Source organism: Leptodactylus fuscus, chromosome 1, assembly GCF_031893055.1.
Source record: "Leptodactylus fuscus isolate aLepFus1 chromosome 1, aLepFus1.hap2, whole genome shotgun sequence".
Taxonomy (NCBI): Eukaryota; Metazoa; Chordata; class Amphibia; order Anura; family Leptodactylidae; genus Leptodactylus; species Leptodactylus fuscus.
The window spans coordinates 199802298-199819967 of NC_134265.1; the positions used below are offsets into that span (position 1 = coordinate 199802298).

At 41.8% G+C, this 17670-nt stretch overlaps 1 protein-coding gene across 1 annotated transcript; it reads left to right on the top strand.

Moving 5' to 3' along the window:
* Positions 1 to 1448: 1448 nt before the first annotated feature.
* DAPK3 (death associated protein kinase 3) lies at positions 1449 to 16176 on the top strand. The gene is made up of 8 exons (XM_075280912.1): positions 1449 to 1626; positions 4011 to 4371; positions 5877 to 6006; positions 8552 to 8600; positions 12025 to 12051; positions 12641 to 12793; positions 13416 to 13461; positions 15315 to 16176. The coding sequence occupies exons 1-8, from the start codon at positions 1565 to 1567 to the stop codon at positions 15846 to 15848; spliced, it is 1362 nt and encodes a 453-aa protein (XP_075137013.1). The 5' UTR covers positions 1449 to 1564; the 3' UTR covers positions 15849 to 16176.
* The last annotated feature ends 1494 nt before the right edge of the window (positions 16177 to 17670 follow it).

Genomic DNA, 17670 nt, shown 5'->3' on the forward strand with positions numbered 1-17670 from the left:
TCTGTGCGACCTGCGCTTCCTCCGTTGTCCGCCTGTGTCCTTCTGCCACATCGCTTGTATGCGATGTATGGAGGATACAGGAGGCACCACTTCCGATGTCTGTGCGACCTGCTCTGCCTTCGGTGTACGCCTGTCACATCGCATGTATGCGATGTAAGGAGGATACCGGAGGCAGATCAGGCCATGCAGACATAAGGTGTCTGGTGTGTGCATTCCGTTGGGTTTCCATCTTCAGTCCCAGCGAAACTGGACAGGGGACGGAAACCCGGCAGTCACCTTTAAAACCCATTCAATTGAATGGGTTTGTAAAGGTGACCACCAGTATCCGCCTGTGGCCTGTCTGCGGGGAAACTTTTTTTTTTTTTTTAAACTGGACACAAAGTCCTGCATGTCTGACTTTGTGTCCGGCTAAAAAAAAAACGTTTCCCTGCGGACAGGCCACAGGTGGATACTGGTGGTCACCTTTACAAACCCATTCAATTGAATGGGTTTTAAAGGTGACTGCCGGGTTTCCGTCCCCTGTCCAGTTTCGCTGGGACTGAAGATGGAAACCCAACGGAATGCACACACCAGACACCGAGCACAAGTGTGAACGCCCCTGAGATTGAAAATTGAGTGTCCCCCTCCACCCCACGGTTGCCTTCATCTCCATTTTTTCTCAATAACACATAGGAATAGGCTTCAGAAAGACATCTAAAGGTAGGAGAAGACTAGATTTTCTTAAGGCTATTCCTACGAGAAAAAATTTTGATTTTAACGGTAGAATTCCTTTAAACTATATTACGGCCCCCCAATGGTCCGAGGGACAGTGAATTGGCCCACTGTTTGAGGACCCCTAGTCTAGAGAATTACCCAGTTGCTATTTGGTAGGACCATTTCACTTCCCCTCAGGAGGTCCTTTATTGTTGGAGTTGTACTGAACTGTATACTTGTGTATAGTATGGTGCTATATAAATAAATAATAATAATATAGTACATTTCATTGGCTAATAGCACACCTCACATGTTTTGGGTATATTTATAGCAGGATAACCCTGACTTCTTTCCTCATTGCAGATAGTTGTACACTGCAGCATCTCAGGGAATGGCCGACTCCCCAGCTTTTATACATTGCCTCCTGGTCTGGTTTTATATAAATATAGGGAGATTTGACAAAGCCAAGGCCATTGCTTCCTCTATACTAACAGCAATGTACGCGTCTAGTGACAGTCGCAATTCCATCGTAGCCACGACCACTTTGTCACTCCCCGGCCATGACACGTTATCAGGTAAACATAAACTTCCATGCCTATGAGTCGCCAGCGCAGCCAGCCAACAATGTCGTCACCCTCTGCAATAGCTCGTCTGTCTTATGGAGCCCCTACCACTAACTACCTGACTGACGTGCCAGCCCACCAATCACTGGAGTGCAGACGGGAGGGGGCGGAGCCTCTTAGCCCAGGGCAAGACGTCATTCCTCTGGCATCCCGAGAATTGCGAGTCCGGAAATACTGGGTGTGCGAGACGAAGATCCCGGCACTCCAGCAGCTCAGGCCCCAGTAAAGGGACGCTCAACCCGGGCATCATGAGTGGCTTCCGGCAGCAGAATGTGGAGGAGTTCTACGAGATGGGAGAGGAGCTTGGAAGGTGAGTGCTTGCTATACGCCTTTGTGTTGTCTTACCTGTGTTCTGCTGGGTCCTGGTACACAGCCTCAACTCTTCCCTCAGTCTCACCTATAGACAGTAACACTTACGGTAAGCTCACATAATATCCCTCTACATTTCCCACCACCGTTTACCGGCTGCTGCCTAGCCGTGATGGGATACTGATGCTGTAATGGCTTTCTGCTGCTGATTAGGCCCAGATGATTGGATCTAGTCATCAGATTGGGTGGAATCTGCTGAGATTCGGTGGCGGAAACCACCTCCAAATCCGCAGCAAATTTCTCCATAGGAACTGTTCCAGAGTCCGTAGAGTAGTGAGTATTAACAGATGCTAAGAGCTAGAGTTGGAGAAAAGGTTCTCTTTAATGGGATACTCCACTATAGGTGAAGGAGGACCTGTTCTGTATTTTACAACTGCGCTGGAATCCGTGAAACTGATATACTAAGAAGTGGAGGTGGTGAAAGGTCCTCTTCATAAACGACATGTGATTCCAGCATAGGTTGGATAATTTTTCCGTAGAGCACCACAATAAATGTGTGCTACCGGTGTTACTACATGTCTATATATTAAAGGGAGTCTCTTCGCAGCCAAATCTCTATTTAATCAGCCCCGGTACTTTGTAGTTCACACTGATAGCAATCCTCTTATCTATGTTTTCTATGAACTTGGGGTTTATTGCCATAAAATGACCCTGAGCCTTAAATGTAAAAGAAGCTTGGATGTGCTCCATTTCTACTGCTGCCTTTCTGCCATAAACCCCACCAAGTAATGCCTCCATACAGTTGATTGACACTTCCTTTACTTTCAAGGCTCTGATGCCAGTTACTAGCATTCCCTGTCTGGCACACGCGCAGTACAGTTCTTGAAGTTGTCTGTTTTTCTGGGACGTTACGGTACATGAACCAGCCTGGAGACACTAGTGATCAAAAATGTAGTGTGTACTCTAAGGGGGTGTTCACACTACCGTCATTGTCCGACAGGTAGTGTCCGCTGCTAGTGTCCGTTCAAAATCTTGCACAGACATTAGCAGCGGACACTACCTGTCGGACAATGACTGTAGTGTGAACGCTCCCTTATAAGCGCCCTTATTTTTTTTGTTTTTGTAAATAGTTGCACCAAGGTACTTGGACTTATTGAATAGCAATTTTTTTTTCTGACAGGTGCCCTTTAAGTTCCATTATGAGATCAAATTGTGTTGGAGCAAGGCAGAGAAACCATTTCTAATAGATACCTTTGCCACAACAAGATCAGATGCCATTCTTGGTCCTAAACCTGCATATCTCATCTGGTTCTGCATGAAGTCCATCTGAATGCGCTTGTAATGTGTCAGAGCACTCAAGTAGCTTTCCTATGTTAGGGTATGAGACCAGGATTGGCTTTTCGCCTGAATGTTTCCATTTATAGACAGCCAGTAGGGATCTTGAAAATGTACAAATGTAATTGAGATTTATTGGCAGAACATCAGAAGGCCTTTCTTTTCGTAATGGGCAGTTTTAGTAAGGAAATTGTCCCCCTTTATAATATAACAATTTTGGAACATCTTATCATTCTTATAACACTACTTTGTGCTATGTCTCTTTTATTCACATAATCTTTTTTTATAAGAAAAACTTTACCTTCAGATAAATGGATACCTCTCCACTAAACAGATTATAACATGGCATGAACAGTGCTTAACTTGACAACTAACAAATTACCAATTGATGTTGTCTCTTCAGCACTCTGACCTTTCATCAGATCGGGCACATGCAGTTCTATATACTGCTGGAAAGCTGACAGTGCGCTGAATTCAGCGCACTATCGGCTTTCCCGATCTGTGCCCCGGGTAAAGCGCTATCGGTCCCGTTACCGTAGCGCTTTACAGTCAGAAGGGCGTTTCTGACAGTCTGTCAGGAACGTCCTTCTGCCTCGCGGCACCTATCGTGCTGTACTGTGGAGCGGGGAGGAACTCCCCCCTCCCTCTCCTGATAATACTTGTCTATGGACGAGCACTGTGAGCAGAGGGAGGGGGCGTTCCTCCCCGCTCCACAGTACAGCGTGATAGGCGCTGCTGGGCAAAAAGGCGTCCCTGGCTAACTGTCAGAAACGCCCTTCTGACACTAAAGCGCTACAGTATCGGGACCGATAGCGCTTTACACCGGGCACAGATCGGGAAAGCCGATAGTGCACTGAATTCAGCGCACTGTCAGCTTTCCAGCAGTATATAGAACTGCATGTGCCCGATCTGATGAAAGGTCCTCTTTAACCTATATTTAGCTGGAATTGAATTTTTTTTTTTTTTTTAATTGCCAGTATTATAAACCGTTCTTGACACAGCATTTATTTCTTACATTCTTTCTTGAATGAACTGTTCATTTCTTTTCAGTGGTCAGTTTGCAATTGTCAGGAAATGTCGGGAGCGCAGAACAGGATTAGAATATGCTGCTAAATTCATTAAGAAGCGCCGCCTATCATCCAGTCGCCGAGGTGTGAGCCGAGAGGAGATTGAGAGAGAAGTGGACATCTTAAGAGAGATTCAACATCCAAACATAATCACCCTTCATGATGTGTTTGAGAATCGCACAGACGTGGTGCTTATATTGGAATTAGTGTCTGGAGGAGAATTATTTGACTTCTTGGCACAAAAAGAGAGCTTGAGTGAGGAAGAGGCCACCATGTTCCTTAAACAGATTCTAGATGGGGTCCACTACTTACACCACAAAAGCATTGCACATTTTGATCTCAAGGTATAACAATTTATGAAGCTTTTGCTTCTTACGCTGGCTTCACACTAGCGCCCGGGCTCCGTTTTCAGGTTTCCGTCTTCTGCATGCAGAAGACGGAAACCTTCAAGACTGGGTCCAGCCGTGAGCGCCGGTGAGCGTTTTATGCTCTCCATCGCGAAACCTGTTTTTTTAAACCGGACACAGAGTACTGCATGACCGACTTTGTGTCCGGTTTAAAAAATCCGGTTTCTTGGCTCAGAGCATAAAACGCTCACTGTTGCTCACGGCCGGACATCTTTCAAACCCATTTAAATGAATGGGTTTGGAAAGAAGCCGTCATGAACGGAGACCGGGCGCAGATGTGAATGAGCCCTTACCAGTCATTGTGTCATTGTTTAGGTCTCACTAAGTCTCTATTCACAACAACTACACTGTTTACCAATAAGTATTTGGACACCTGTGGTAGAATAGAAAACATTTATTCATATTCAATAGTTGGTAGAATCTCTTAGCAGCAATTACAGCCTCAACCCTCCAGGGCATGCTTTCCACAAGTCCTTGTATGATGGCTAATGGTATTTTATTTCATTTGGCTTGGAGAAGACAGGTAAGTTCACCGATTTTGGGCGGCTGCAGTTTCGGCGGTCTGCCGACTCGGGGCACATACCAAAATTACATAGGCCACTGTCGATTTTTGGTAATTCAGTTCGCTTGCTATGTCCCTTAAGGATCGACCATTTCTGTGGTACCCGATAATTACCCCTTTCTCAAAATCGGACAACCCTGCACTTTGTGGTATCTTGCATGCGACTAATGCCAATGCTGTTTCCTACATGATATTTAACGGCATCACGACCACAGATATCTTAATTTGTATTTGCATGGGTGTCCAAATACTTATTGGTAGACATTGCATTTTGGATCCATTGTCAGATTGATACAGTGGACCTTTTCCGCATTCCAGCTTTTGTGAAACTACAACTGCCAGCATACTCCAGTCACTTCTGTAACTTGGAGTGCTAAAGCTTACATTACTTGGTGTACTTGAAGTATAAAGAATTCTTATAGGGGTTTTTCAAGCTTCATAATTGATGATCTATTCCCCCCTTACTGCAGCACATTCGGATGAAGCTAAGAGAGGCAGTGTATGCATACTGTCATTTTCAGTTTTCTGTTCCAATGAAGGAAACCAAAATCTAAAATTAATTCAGTCTTATAAAGCGCATCCTTAGTGTATGATCAGGGGTTGCACATAGGGCAAATGAATAGGGATTGTCCTAATGGGACAACCAAGTACCTTATCAAATAGTTCTACAGATCGCACGTTATGAAGGATATGAGGCTATAACTCAGCAGCAGAGGCACCGATTCATATTTGATTCAGAATGACCCTATTCCATCTTTCTGTTTGCTTGGTTCAATTGCTGGGCTCTTGTGATAGACTTCGAAATCTAAGTTTAACTTGCAATATCCTTTTTTTTATTTATTATTTTATTTTTATCATTATTCCTTTTGATTTTTTTTAGCCAGAAAATATCATGTTGTTGGATCAAAGTAGCCCAAACCCTCGAATAAAACTCATAGATTTTGGAATTGCCCACAAAATACAAGCTGGAAATGAGTTTAAGAATATATTTGGAACGCCTGAATTTGTTGGTAAGTTTGCAAGGCCAATCTACTACAAATTAAAAAATCTGTACATATTTGATAAGATCTGAAAGCTAATGGCAGCTGTGCTTAAAGGGGTTGTCCACTTTCAGACCAATATTGAGAGACAAATGGTATTGTTTGTATAATGAAAAATTCTACAATTTAGCATTATATATTCTGAATCAATTCCTCAGTTTTCTAGATCTCTGCTGTCATGCATTCTGCTTACTACCAGGAGATAAAAGTCCATTAGTCCATGGTCTTGTGATTAACAGAGGCACAGATCATTATGACTATATGTGACTATAACAAACTGTGCCATGGATTGAAATTTTTCTTTTTTTTTTTTTTTTTCCACTGGGAGTCAGCCAAACGAATGACTGCAAGCAGAGATCTAGAAAGTCATGTGGAATTGATATAGAAAGTATATTGGAAAACTATACAACTTTTTATTATTCAAACAATAATATATTTCAATATAAGTCTGAAACTGAACAAACTGAACAGCCCCCTGTCATTTAATTTTTTTTTTAAATTAATATCTAAATTGAATATCAGAAACTTTATAGAAATCTTATTAGAGGAAAATGCTCATATCTCCTGTTATTAGCTACTCACCTGCCTGGAAAACTGTCTTCAAAGCTTGATCTGTATTCACTGTGAGGATGGACTAAATTCACTCAGATCAGATTACTTTGAGGTCTATGGGAGAGAGAGCAGAAGGAGGAGAGTGAGGCAAAAGCTAGCGGAGAGATAAAAGCTGCTGGAAGACATACCGTAATAGGTTTTCTTTCTTTTATAACACAGTTTTTCAGCAGGAGTGCGTAGTATAGATGGGAATTAAGCTCGATAGAGAGATCTTTCTGTAATCAACTCAAGGATGTCTGTTTCTCATTCATTCCTCTTCCTTCTCCACCTCCCCTTTCATAAGATTGTATATACTGCAGCCTGTGTTCAGTGAAGCCAGATTTTCTTTTGCTGAACTGAACAGTTTGCCAGGGAGGAGATATTAGAAGTTATTGCTTATAATGTATATTGCAAAGTTTCTAATATTCACCAGAGCTGTTCCTTTATTTAAAAAAAAATAACATTTCTGAAACAGTTATTTTAAAACTCATGATCTGTGCTCAAACAGAGAGAGACTTTATTGTTATGCCCAAGCACGTTGGTGCAGAGAGAGCTGCTTGCCTTATTCCTTTTACACCTTTCTCTCAGTACACTGATGGGAGGGAGAATAAAGTGAAAAATAAGTAAAAGAAAGCTTGGGCAAAGCCTTTTTTTTTTTTTTAAATAAAAATTGGAGTGTGCTTACCCAGCAGAAATGTAAAAGGACGCTTCAAGTTCCTTTTCTGTTTCCACCCCACTGGCTTTCACCCATGACTTTCACCCGCTGACTATGCTCAGATGAATGGGTATATCAGCAGAGTTTCTTGCTCAGTTGAAGCCACAACAAGATTGAGTAGAATGTTTAATTTTTTATTTTTTTTTCTAGCATCCTGCTTCCCATTGAAAGCAGATTCAAGAGAATTTGGCGCTGACTTTGAGGCTTAATTTGACTCAAAATTAGCACCAAATTTAATTAGTTTGTCCACACACTTGAGAAATGAGCTAATTAAATATAAATATGCTTGATTCTTAAAGGGAGTCTCTCAGCAAGAAATTTGCTATCAAGCTAATGACTGTACCTTGCAGAGTGGCTTCTGCACTTTCCAAAGATGCATTTCTTTATTCCACATTGCATCTCCATTTTCATGGAATAAAAAAAATCTGTGTTTTTATGCAAATTAGTTGAAAAGAGACTGTACGGGCATTTCTTATTCTGCCAGGGCTTCACTCTCTGTCCTAGATAACAGTCTTTAATTACAAAGTGTGACAATGTGGATGCTGCCACTCAAGCAGTAGGAGGTGTATCTTGGTGGTAGTTATACTTGAAGTCCCAGCAGACAGGAATGCTCCTAAATCTCTTTTCAGCTAACTTCCATAAAAACTAAAACTCTGATCTTCATGGAAATGGAACTGCAACGTAGACTGAATCATTTAAATGTAAATAAAACATCTTAAGGGTGAGTTCACACTGAGTATACGCCAGCTTATTCTGAACGTAAAACACGTTCAGAATCAGCGGCGTATAAAGCAGTTCCCATTCATTTCTATTGGATATGAGAGCCGGCATACGAGCGCTCCACATAGAAATGAATTGGGCTGCTTTTTTCACTACGAGCGCTCCCATTGAAGTGAATGGGAAGTGCCTGCGTGTACGGCTCGGCATGAGCAGAGCTAGCCATATACGTGAGCACTTTCCATTCACTTCAATGGGAGTGCTCGTAGTGAAAAAAGCAGCCCAATTCATTTCTATGGGGAGCGCTCGTATGCCGGCTCCCATAGAAATGAATGGGATCTGCTTTATACGCCGCTGATTCTGAACGTGTTTTACGTTCAGAATAAGCTGGCGTATACTCGGTGTGAACTCACCCTTACAATGCTCATTCTCCGTGCGTATTGTATTTGATTATTATTTTTTTTTTTTTTATTTTATTTTTTTTTTTTATAGCTCCTGAGATTGTCAACTATGAACCTCTAGGATTGGAAGCTGATATGTGGTGAGAAATATTTTAACAATGAATTATTAGCTTCAAGATTCATCCCAATAGAAAAGACCGTAAAGATTCTTGGTGTATGGTTCTTTAAGCCATTGAAATTACTAACTGATTTAGTGGTTTGAACCTTCTGCAACAAGGTTTTCCACTTACTTCAGATATTTGGTGGCATTATTATTAATATTCTTTAATAATGTGTATTAGTTTTGGCAGCATTTGTGTTTTGGAGTACGGGGCTGTGTAATATGTAGAGAAAATGAGGACAGGTGAGGGTCACTTCAAGTTGTTATATCTAGGACGTTAGAAAACATAAAAACTTGCTTTTGGTGTCATATCAAAGAGGAGATTCGCTTCTTTCTGCATATTACTGGTTGAAAACAGTCGGGATTAGGATATTTGTATGCAGCTGCATAATATATTTGCTAAAAAAAAAAATCTCAATCCCGACTGTTTTCAAACAGTAGTAACTCTGGAAATAACATAGATGCTACTGCAACCTTAGTGTCATATGAGAGAAGGGTTATATACAAGTTTCTATGTTTTATAATGTTCAAGATATAACAGTTTGAAGTGACCCTTTTTTTTTTTTTTTCCCTCTACATACACAGCCCTGTACTCCAAGCCTGTGCTCTATACACATTATATTCTTCACATTGCTTCTGTATTGAGAGCCATTTCTGCCTCTCCCTGAATGAGAGTTGCAGGATTTCACAGAAAGGAGAAAAAAAATGTATTAATGTCACAAATACTGCCAGAAAATCAAACGTTTGTCTAGAAGTTTAGCTATGCATTTAAAGTCGTTTGTCAGACATTTACCTTCCCCATCTATTTAACATGAATGGCAAGCAAACTTGTATTTATGGTGGGATGCAACTGCTATAACTGTCCTGCAAACAATACAAAAATATAAGAGCACTTAATAATCGAGAGCTACAGTGCTAACACAGCATTCACCGAAATTTGCATAAAATGAACAAACTATTAATTTATGGACAAAAACAAATATTATTGTATGCATATAAAGGAAACCTCAGTCCTTTAAATATGATTTGTACAGAAGTTTTAAAATACTTGAAAAAGTTATTAAAGCAATCCATGGTCAGGGGATCACTTATTGCAATGTTTTAGATGACCCATGTAACATAAATCAGCGTTGTGACAAACGATCATCTAAAGAAATAGTACTAGAAATAAACAAAATTCTCTTGGTCCAAGTTATAACGTTGCTCCCTAGCCACAGGGTAGTGGATAACATTCTTATTGGTGGGAGTTCCAACTCCTGGAACCCTTAACAGTCAAAAGCATAGGGTCCCGTTCCATCATCTAAATGAAGCTGCAGCTTGAGTATGCAAAGTACTTGACTATCTCTGGTAGTCTGAGATAGTGAATGGTGCGACAATGCACATATTGTCTACTGATCTATTCAGATGGGAACAGAACCTGCAGTCCTGATAGTTGAGCGTACAAGTAGTCAGAACCAAATATTAATCAGCATGTTATCCACTATCCTGTTAGTAAGCCTTTACTTCAACAATGCAGCACCTGAAAATTCAGGATACTGCTGGCGTTTCCGTAGGTATAATTGACATGCTGCGTTTTCCAAAACCATGCCGATTTTGGAAACCGCGGCGTCTGCAATGCGTTTTTTTACAGCAAAGTGGGCATGAGACTCTCTAGAATCCCATCCACTTTGCCCTGACTCTAAAACGGCACTTGGAGCCCCGGCTATAGAGAGGTTTTTCTTGCAGAAAGCTGCAACATTTTTAACTAAAGTACATTACATTTTGGTCCAGAATCACATGCCTGCAGAGGAGGTGTGACATAAACCAACTATCGCAAATTTTGTAGAATTTGTCAGGAAAATTCCTGTATTAATAAAGACATCCATTCCTCTAGGATGGCAACCATCTTGGTATAGTACAGAGTTTAACAGAAAAAAAAAATGCAGATGTAAACAGAAGTCAAATTCATCAGGCTCAATAAAGCATAGACACCTTTTAGAACAGGGGTCCTCAAACTGCGGCCCGCAGGCCACATGCGGCCCACCAAGCACCTTTGTCCGGCCCTGCCGGCAGGCGTGCATTTATAATGAAGCTCCTGGGGAGCTCGGGCCAGGCCATGGAGCGCACTTCACTTTACCTATTGGAGGGCACCGCTCCTGATGTCTGTGCGGCCTGCTCTGCCTCCGGTGTTTGTCTGTGTCCTCCTGTCACCTTGTATGTGATGTAAGGATGATACAGGAGGCACCGCTCCCGATGTCTGTGCGAGCTGCGCTGCTTCCGGTGTCCGCTGTGTCCTCCTGCCGCATCGCTTGTATGCGATGTAAGGAGGATACGGGAGGCAGATCAGGCCACGCAGACATAAGGAGCGGTGCCTCCTGTATCCTCCTTAATCACATACAAGCGATGTGGCAGGAGGACACAGGCGGACACCGGAAGCAGCGCAGCTCGCACAGACATCGGGAGCGGTGCCTCCTGTATCCTCCTTACATCACATACAAGTGATGTGGCAGGAGGACAGAGGCGGACAGTGGAGGCAGCGCAGGTTGCACAGACATCAGGAGAGGTGCCCTCCAATAGGTAAAGTGAAGCACGCTTCCAGTGACCACCAGTATCCGCGTGTGGCCTGTCTGCGAGGAAACCGTTTTTTGGGGGTTTTTTTTTAGCCAGACACAAAGTCCTGCATGTCTGACTTTGTGTCCGGCTAAAAAAACCGGACACTGGTGGTCACCTTTACGAACCCATTCATTTGAATGGGTTTTAAAGGTGACTGCCGGATTTCCGTCACCTGTCCAGTTTTGCTGAGACTGAAGATGGAAACCCGACGGAATGCATACACCAGACAGCGAGCACAGGTGTGAATGCCCCCTGAGATTGAAAATTGAGTGTCCCCCTCCACCCCACGGTTGCATTCATCTCCATTTTTTCTCAATAACACATAGGAATAGCCTTAAAAAAAAACATCTAAATGTAGGAGAAGAATAGCCTTTCTTAAGGCTATTCCTACATGTTATCAAGAAAAAATGTGATTTTAATGGTAGTATCCCTTTAAACTATATTTCGGCCCTCCAATGGTCCGAGGGACAGTGAACTGGCCCACTGTTTAAAAAGTTTGAGGACCCCTGTTTTAGAATATAGTAGAGAAATTTTACAACTGGCTACCAGAACCCATGGATTTTAAGTGGCCCAAATCAACCCTTATTAAATGTAACACAATATGTAATTATTTTTCTATCCGACTTGTGATTGTTCCTAGACAATTGTGACAGGATATTGGCCAAGCATACAATAGACTAAAATTTATTATAATTGTATTTATTTTTTTTGATCATACAAAAAATAACTAAATTCAACATTTTAGAGCAGAATGAAAATGTTGTTTCATTTCATGGTATCCAATACTAATGTATTTGTATTTGCCCACACAGGAGCATTGGAGTCATTACCTACATCCTGTGAGTATACCTGAACAGAAAAGTTTCATTGTTATGATATATTAAACCCCTTCTATCTGCTGCCATTTTTCAATTTTGATTTTTTTTTTTTTTTTTTTTTTTTTTTTTTAACCCCATGCTATCCAAAAGCCATAGTTTTAGTTCACATTAGCTCTGAGGGCTTAATTTTTGTATGACAAATTGTACTTCATAATGGTACCATTTATCTTTCTGTACAATGTACTGGGAAGCCACAAAAAAATTTATAATGAGGTGGAATTAGAGGAAAACTGTGTTTGCGTGACTTGCTTTGTTCGTACTGCATTTGCTGTGCAGCCAAAATAACATGTTGTCTTTGCAGTGGTGTGTAATATGGCGTATGTTAGTGGACTTGAACTAGATATAAGTGGAAATATTTTCGCTATCCATTTCTATTTATCTTATATTTCGGCCACCATATTATAGATCACCTTTTCCTTACGGGTGTGTGTGTTATGACAGCTGATGTAAATGGGAATTAATTGAGTCAACAGCATTTACTAAAATTAATTTTACAAGCAAAAAATCAGATATAAATGATGTGTTGCGTTTTTTGTTTTTTTCTATCCAGATTAAGTGGGGCATCTCCTTTCTTGGGCGAAACAAAACAGGAGACTTTGACCAATATATCAGGTGTTACTTATGATTTTGATGAGGAGTACTTTAGTAATACAAGTGAACTTGCTAAGGATTTCATACGAAGACTGCTGGTCAAAGATCCAAAGTAAGTAGATTACTTCTGTCTGTGCCTCTCTCACATTTGGTCCCATCTACCTTAATTTACAATGGCCACCAGCGTCTGACTACCCTATTCACACTGTGCCTCAGTAGTCTGATGCTCTTTCCTCTGGTGATGTCAGCAGAGTTGGCTGATCTGAAAGTGGGCAGAGTGTTTTGGACTACCAAAGTAAAGTGTGCATAGGTTATTCTAAGAAGCTGGTGACCATTGGAAATCAATAGAGAGAATTGGTGGATTCACAGCAGAGGGGCAGTATGTGCTTCACCTATAAATTATCTGTATCGTGTTACATTTTCCTCAGTCTATATATACATGCCATGTACGTGAGTGCATATTTGTAATATATAGAGTGTGTGTTTGCATACTCTGTTTTTGCTCTAATAAAAACTTGGATGGATGGTTTTAAAGGATATACTTTAATTTAATATATACGCTTTGGTTGTTTGATCAGAGGGAGTTCAGCAGGATGGCACTCCTTCCTTTCATTTAGCTCTAATGTGTATAACAAAGGAACCACCATTAGTCAAACATTTATGATAACCCTGTAATGCAGTTGATTTCATTCTGAGGGCAAATAACATGTAATAACATACATTTCATTCCTTAGAAAACGGATGACAATTGATGAGAGTTTGGAACATTCATGGATTAAGGTGAGTCGCTAGACCATCCTTATATGTTAAAGAGGATCTGTCACCAAGTAGAAAATGCTAAATAACATACATCATTTGATTCTTGCGGTTCGCATGAACAATTTGGGGGTTTTCTTTTTAGAATCCGACCCCTTGAAAAGACATGGCCCCTGGAAGGTTATATGGTTACTAACTTTGATTTTCCAAGTGGGTGAGACCCTTTTATTCTCTGAGAAAAACGAAAGGTTACCGCTCACTATGAGAGTCAGCACTGTAACCTTCCAGGGCCATATATATATTGAATGGGTGGACGGAATTTTTTTTTTTTTTTTTTTAAACAACAAACGATCTGGGAAATCACAGACGTGCATGACGGCTAATTTTAAACTCTAGACCCCTGTATTTGAAATCAGTGGGATACCCAGGTGTTAGACCCCTACTGATTAGACGTATTGCCTGTCTTCTATATAGGGGATGTGGTGTTCATGTTACAACCCCGTCAAGTAAGGTTCTTGCTGATTTAAAGGAAGCCTTTCTAAACAGATACTAACAATGGCTAATATACCCAGTTTACTTTTAGTGAGGTCCAGTGTTTTGACAAAAATGGTTTTTGGTTTTATATGCAACTGCCTGTACGGAATTGATTGGCAGGTTGGCAGTTTCTAATGGTGGAATGGCTTTCATGGGTGATCGGTGAGGATTGTAATGGAAGACAGTGAGCCTCGTTGTAGGGGTATATAAATAGAGTAACAGGGAGCCCTGATGTTTGCCCTGGGGTATGTATAAAGAGGAACAGTGAGCTGTGCTTTGACATGGAATGTAACAGAAGAACAGTGAGCTGTTGGGATTTGGGAGGATGTAATTGAGGAACAGTGAACTTTAGCTGTGGTGGGGTATAATAGCATATTAGGACTACAATATTTGCAGTTTCATTCCAACCAAAGACCTTGAAACTGAAACACCTAATATCTTTTCAGACCCCAGAATATAATAAGTGGAGGACTAGAGGAGGAAATCAAACATTAAAAAAAAAAAAAAAAAAAGTGTTACTCGCCTCTCCTGGACCTCTAGACTGTTCCCTGCTGTTTTTGGCACTTCTGCCTGTCATTAGGAATTGCTGAGTCCTGTGATTGAGCCTCAGCTGTCATGTGGCATTGCGACCCTTGCTTCTATGCATCACAGTCGCCAATCACAGGCCTCCGCAGACCCTGATAACAGACAGAAGCGCCAAAGACAGCATGGAGTGATGCTGGAACGATAATCAAGGTAAAATGCCCACTTAATCATGATTTTGATTTGGGTCGTAATTGCCCAGTTCTATAGTTTATAGTGAGTGGGCAGTTATAATGGAGGAACAATGAACCTGAATGTGGTTACTGGAGAAGGATATGATGAAAAACAAATTTTGCCACTACTTTGGGAGGTTCAAAATGGTGAGCCTGAATCTGAGCAAAAAAACATGTAGCCACCAATGATCATATGGTTGTAATGTATAATTATGCAGTCATTGGCGTCCACATGTAGGATGCATGCTCCCGTTGCAGTACCTAAGATCCTTTATTCAGGAATGTAAATGTTTCAAATTGAAAGTCTTCAAATTGATGACTGTCTGCTGTGAGGGGAAGGAATCTAAAGGAGAAAAGAGATGTTGGCAGCTATACTCGAGAAGTTTGTATTTGCATGCCCATGTTATGTCTAGGAAAACACAGTCTGTGGGTGGGCCGTATGTCCCATACTGAATGTGGCTGTTTTATTTGAACTGAGCTTCTGAGATTAGCACAGGATCACTCTGAAGCCTTACGAATTCTACTGTTTGCAGTACAGAAATAATGTACAAAGAATTTGCGCTCAAAATTCTATTTCTCTCTACACAGGCCATCAAGCGTCGCAATGTTCGTCATGAGGACAGTGGAAAACGACCTGAACGCAGGAGGTTAAAGACAACGCGGCTTAAGGAATATACAATCAAATCTCACTCAAGCATGCCTCCTAATAATACATATGTAAACTTTGAAAGATTCAGCCATGTGTTGGAAGAATTAGGAGCAGCAGAAGATGCACTCCGTGAACTGCAAAAGAGTCAGACTTCTTCACGTGAAGACCTTTGTGCCCTGCGCTCAATTTATGAAGAGAAGGAAAGCTGGTATCGGGAAGAGCAAGAAGGTGTGGCGCGTCAACTTATGGGGCTTCAACAAGAACTGCAGCGTGGAGAAGGCCAGCGTCGGCAGGTTCAAGAAGATCTGCGGACTACCATGCTAAGTGCAAATGGTCTGAAGAGGAAATTTGGCAGACTAGAAAACAGATATGAAGCATTAGCTGCACAGGTTTCTGCCGAGATGAGCTTTGTTGAAGAGCTACTGAAGGCTGTGGAGAGGCCAGGAGTGGAAGATGTCCGAGGCGTATGCTAGGAATAAAGAATTCTTGATTGTGCATGCACATAAACACGGGTGTCTTTCTATATATCATCTGCAAATACTTGCTCTCTGAAACAATCCATGGCTAAGCTAATAGTGTAAAAAAAGAGAATGAATCATTACATTACAATCCCACATTCCAATAACCTTTGAAGAGCACTGAGCTATATAAGGAGAAAGAAAGTCATTGACTAGAAGTGGTGAGAGGAGAAGATCATCAAAGCTCCAGGAGTATTTTTAAGCTAGTATACTTTGTCATTACATTACTGTATACTGTTTTATTTGTTTCACACTATAAAAATACAAAGAATTACATTATGTGATTATATGAAATTTATTTAATTGTAATGCTTTGTTTACAGATACCCAGACCTTTTGCCTATGCTGAATTTTCATGATGATATAAGAATCTTTTAGATATAATATTGCCATTACAGCTTATTATCACCTACCTGAAGATCTGTATATACAAGTTTGGTACTACCTCCATCTTGTCCATGTTCTTCAAGTTTTGCTTTTCTTATATAGTGGGAACAACTTATAAATGCTAGTGTTTTGTACACCAGTCTTAAAGGGATTCTATCATTAGAAACCTTTTTTAAAGGTTTTATTCATGTTGGTTTCTATTAAAAGCTATTCAAAGCACACGTGTGCGCAGTAGCGCTCCCTCCGGCGTGCTACTGCACATGCTCCAGCTTGCAATGGTCTCTATGGGGAAATGGCGCTGGAGCGCGCGCAGTAGTGTGCCGGAGGGAGCGTGAATAAGGAGGAGGAGGGGGCTTTGAGGCAGTGGTGGGTGTGCAAAAGCTATGACGCTAAGGGGTGTACGACACTCCCACCGTGCAGCTAATTTACATATAGATTACCAAGGTAATTAAAAAAAAAAAAAACGGGGAGGGTTGTCTTTTTACACAGTAAGGGTGCATGCACACTACGTAACGCTGGGCGTGTATGAGAGCCGTACACGCCAGCGTTACAGCAGGGCTGCCGAACACTTCCCATTCACTTCAATGGGAGCGCTCGTAAACGCCGCTGTTACGAGCGCTCCCATTGAAGTGAATGGGAAGTGTTCGGCTCTCGTACACGCCCGGTGTTACGTAGTGTGCATGCACCCTAATAGCAGCACCTGAATAGCCTTCTTAAAGGCTAGTCAGGAATATCTTTAGCTTATAACCCATAAATCTGCTGAGAGCCCCTTTAACCCCTTAGCACTATTTCACGTACACGCACGTCAGGGAATGTGGTTAGTTCCCGCATTTCCATGTGCATGTACATGATGGAGATTGCACGGGCTCAGAAGCAGAGCCCGTGCGATCACCATGGGAGCCCAGCTGTATCTGACAGCCAGACTCCCGCTGTAACAGCGGGGATGGTGATAACACCGATCCCCGCTGTTTAACCCCTAAGATGCGGCTTTCAATAGTGATAGCCGCATTTTAGGTGTTTGAAAGTAAAAATTCCGGCGCTTCAATCGGAGGTTTAACCCTTTGGATACGGCAGACAATCATGTCCGCCATATCCAATGGGCTCCTCCGGGTTAAAGGGCCCTGGGCACCACCCTTCCCCTCGCAGTGGGATTGGGGGGTGCCCATATGAAGTATCTGCAGCCCAGGGTTTGGCCAGTGACCCCAAGCTGCCTGCAGGCTCTACATACCTGGTTGATCCTGCCAGGAAGGGAGGAAGTTACTCTATGCGTCTGCATAGAGTAACTTCCTCTATAGACTGCAATACAAATGTATTGCACGTCTATAATGCTGAATCAGCGATCCAGTGGATCACTGGTTCAGGTCCCCAATTGGAACATCAATAAAGTTTT

What these genes read in the sequence shown, in the direction of transcription:
- DAPK3 (XM_075280912.1), top strand. Translation starts at nt 1,565, where the DNA reads ATGAGTGGCTTCCGGCAGCAGAATGTGGAGGAGTTCTACGAGATGGGA. An exon ending in TTGCACATTTTGATCTCAAG is followed by an intron (nt 4,372 to 5,876) that starts GTATAACAATTT and finishes GATTTTTTTTAG; the next exon opens with CCAGAAAATATCATGTTGTT. An exon ending in GGATTGGAAGCTGATATGTG is followed by an intron (nt 8,601 to 12,024) that starts GTGAGAAATATT and finishes TTGCCCACACAG; the next exon opens with GAGCATTGGAGTCATTACCT.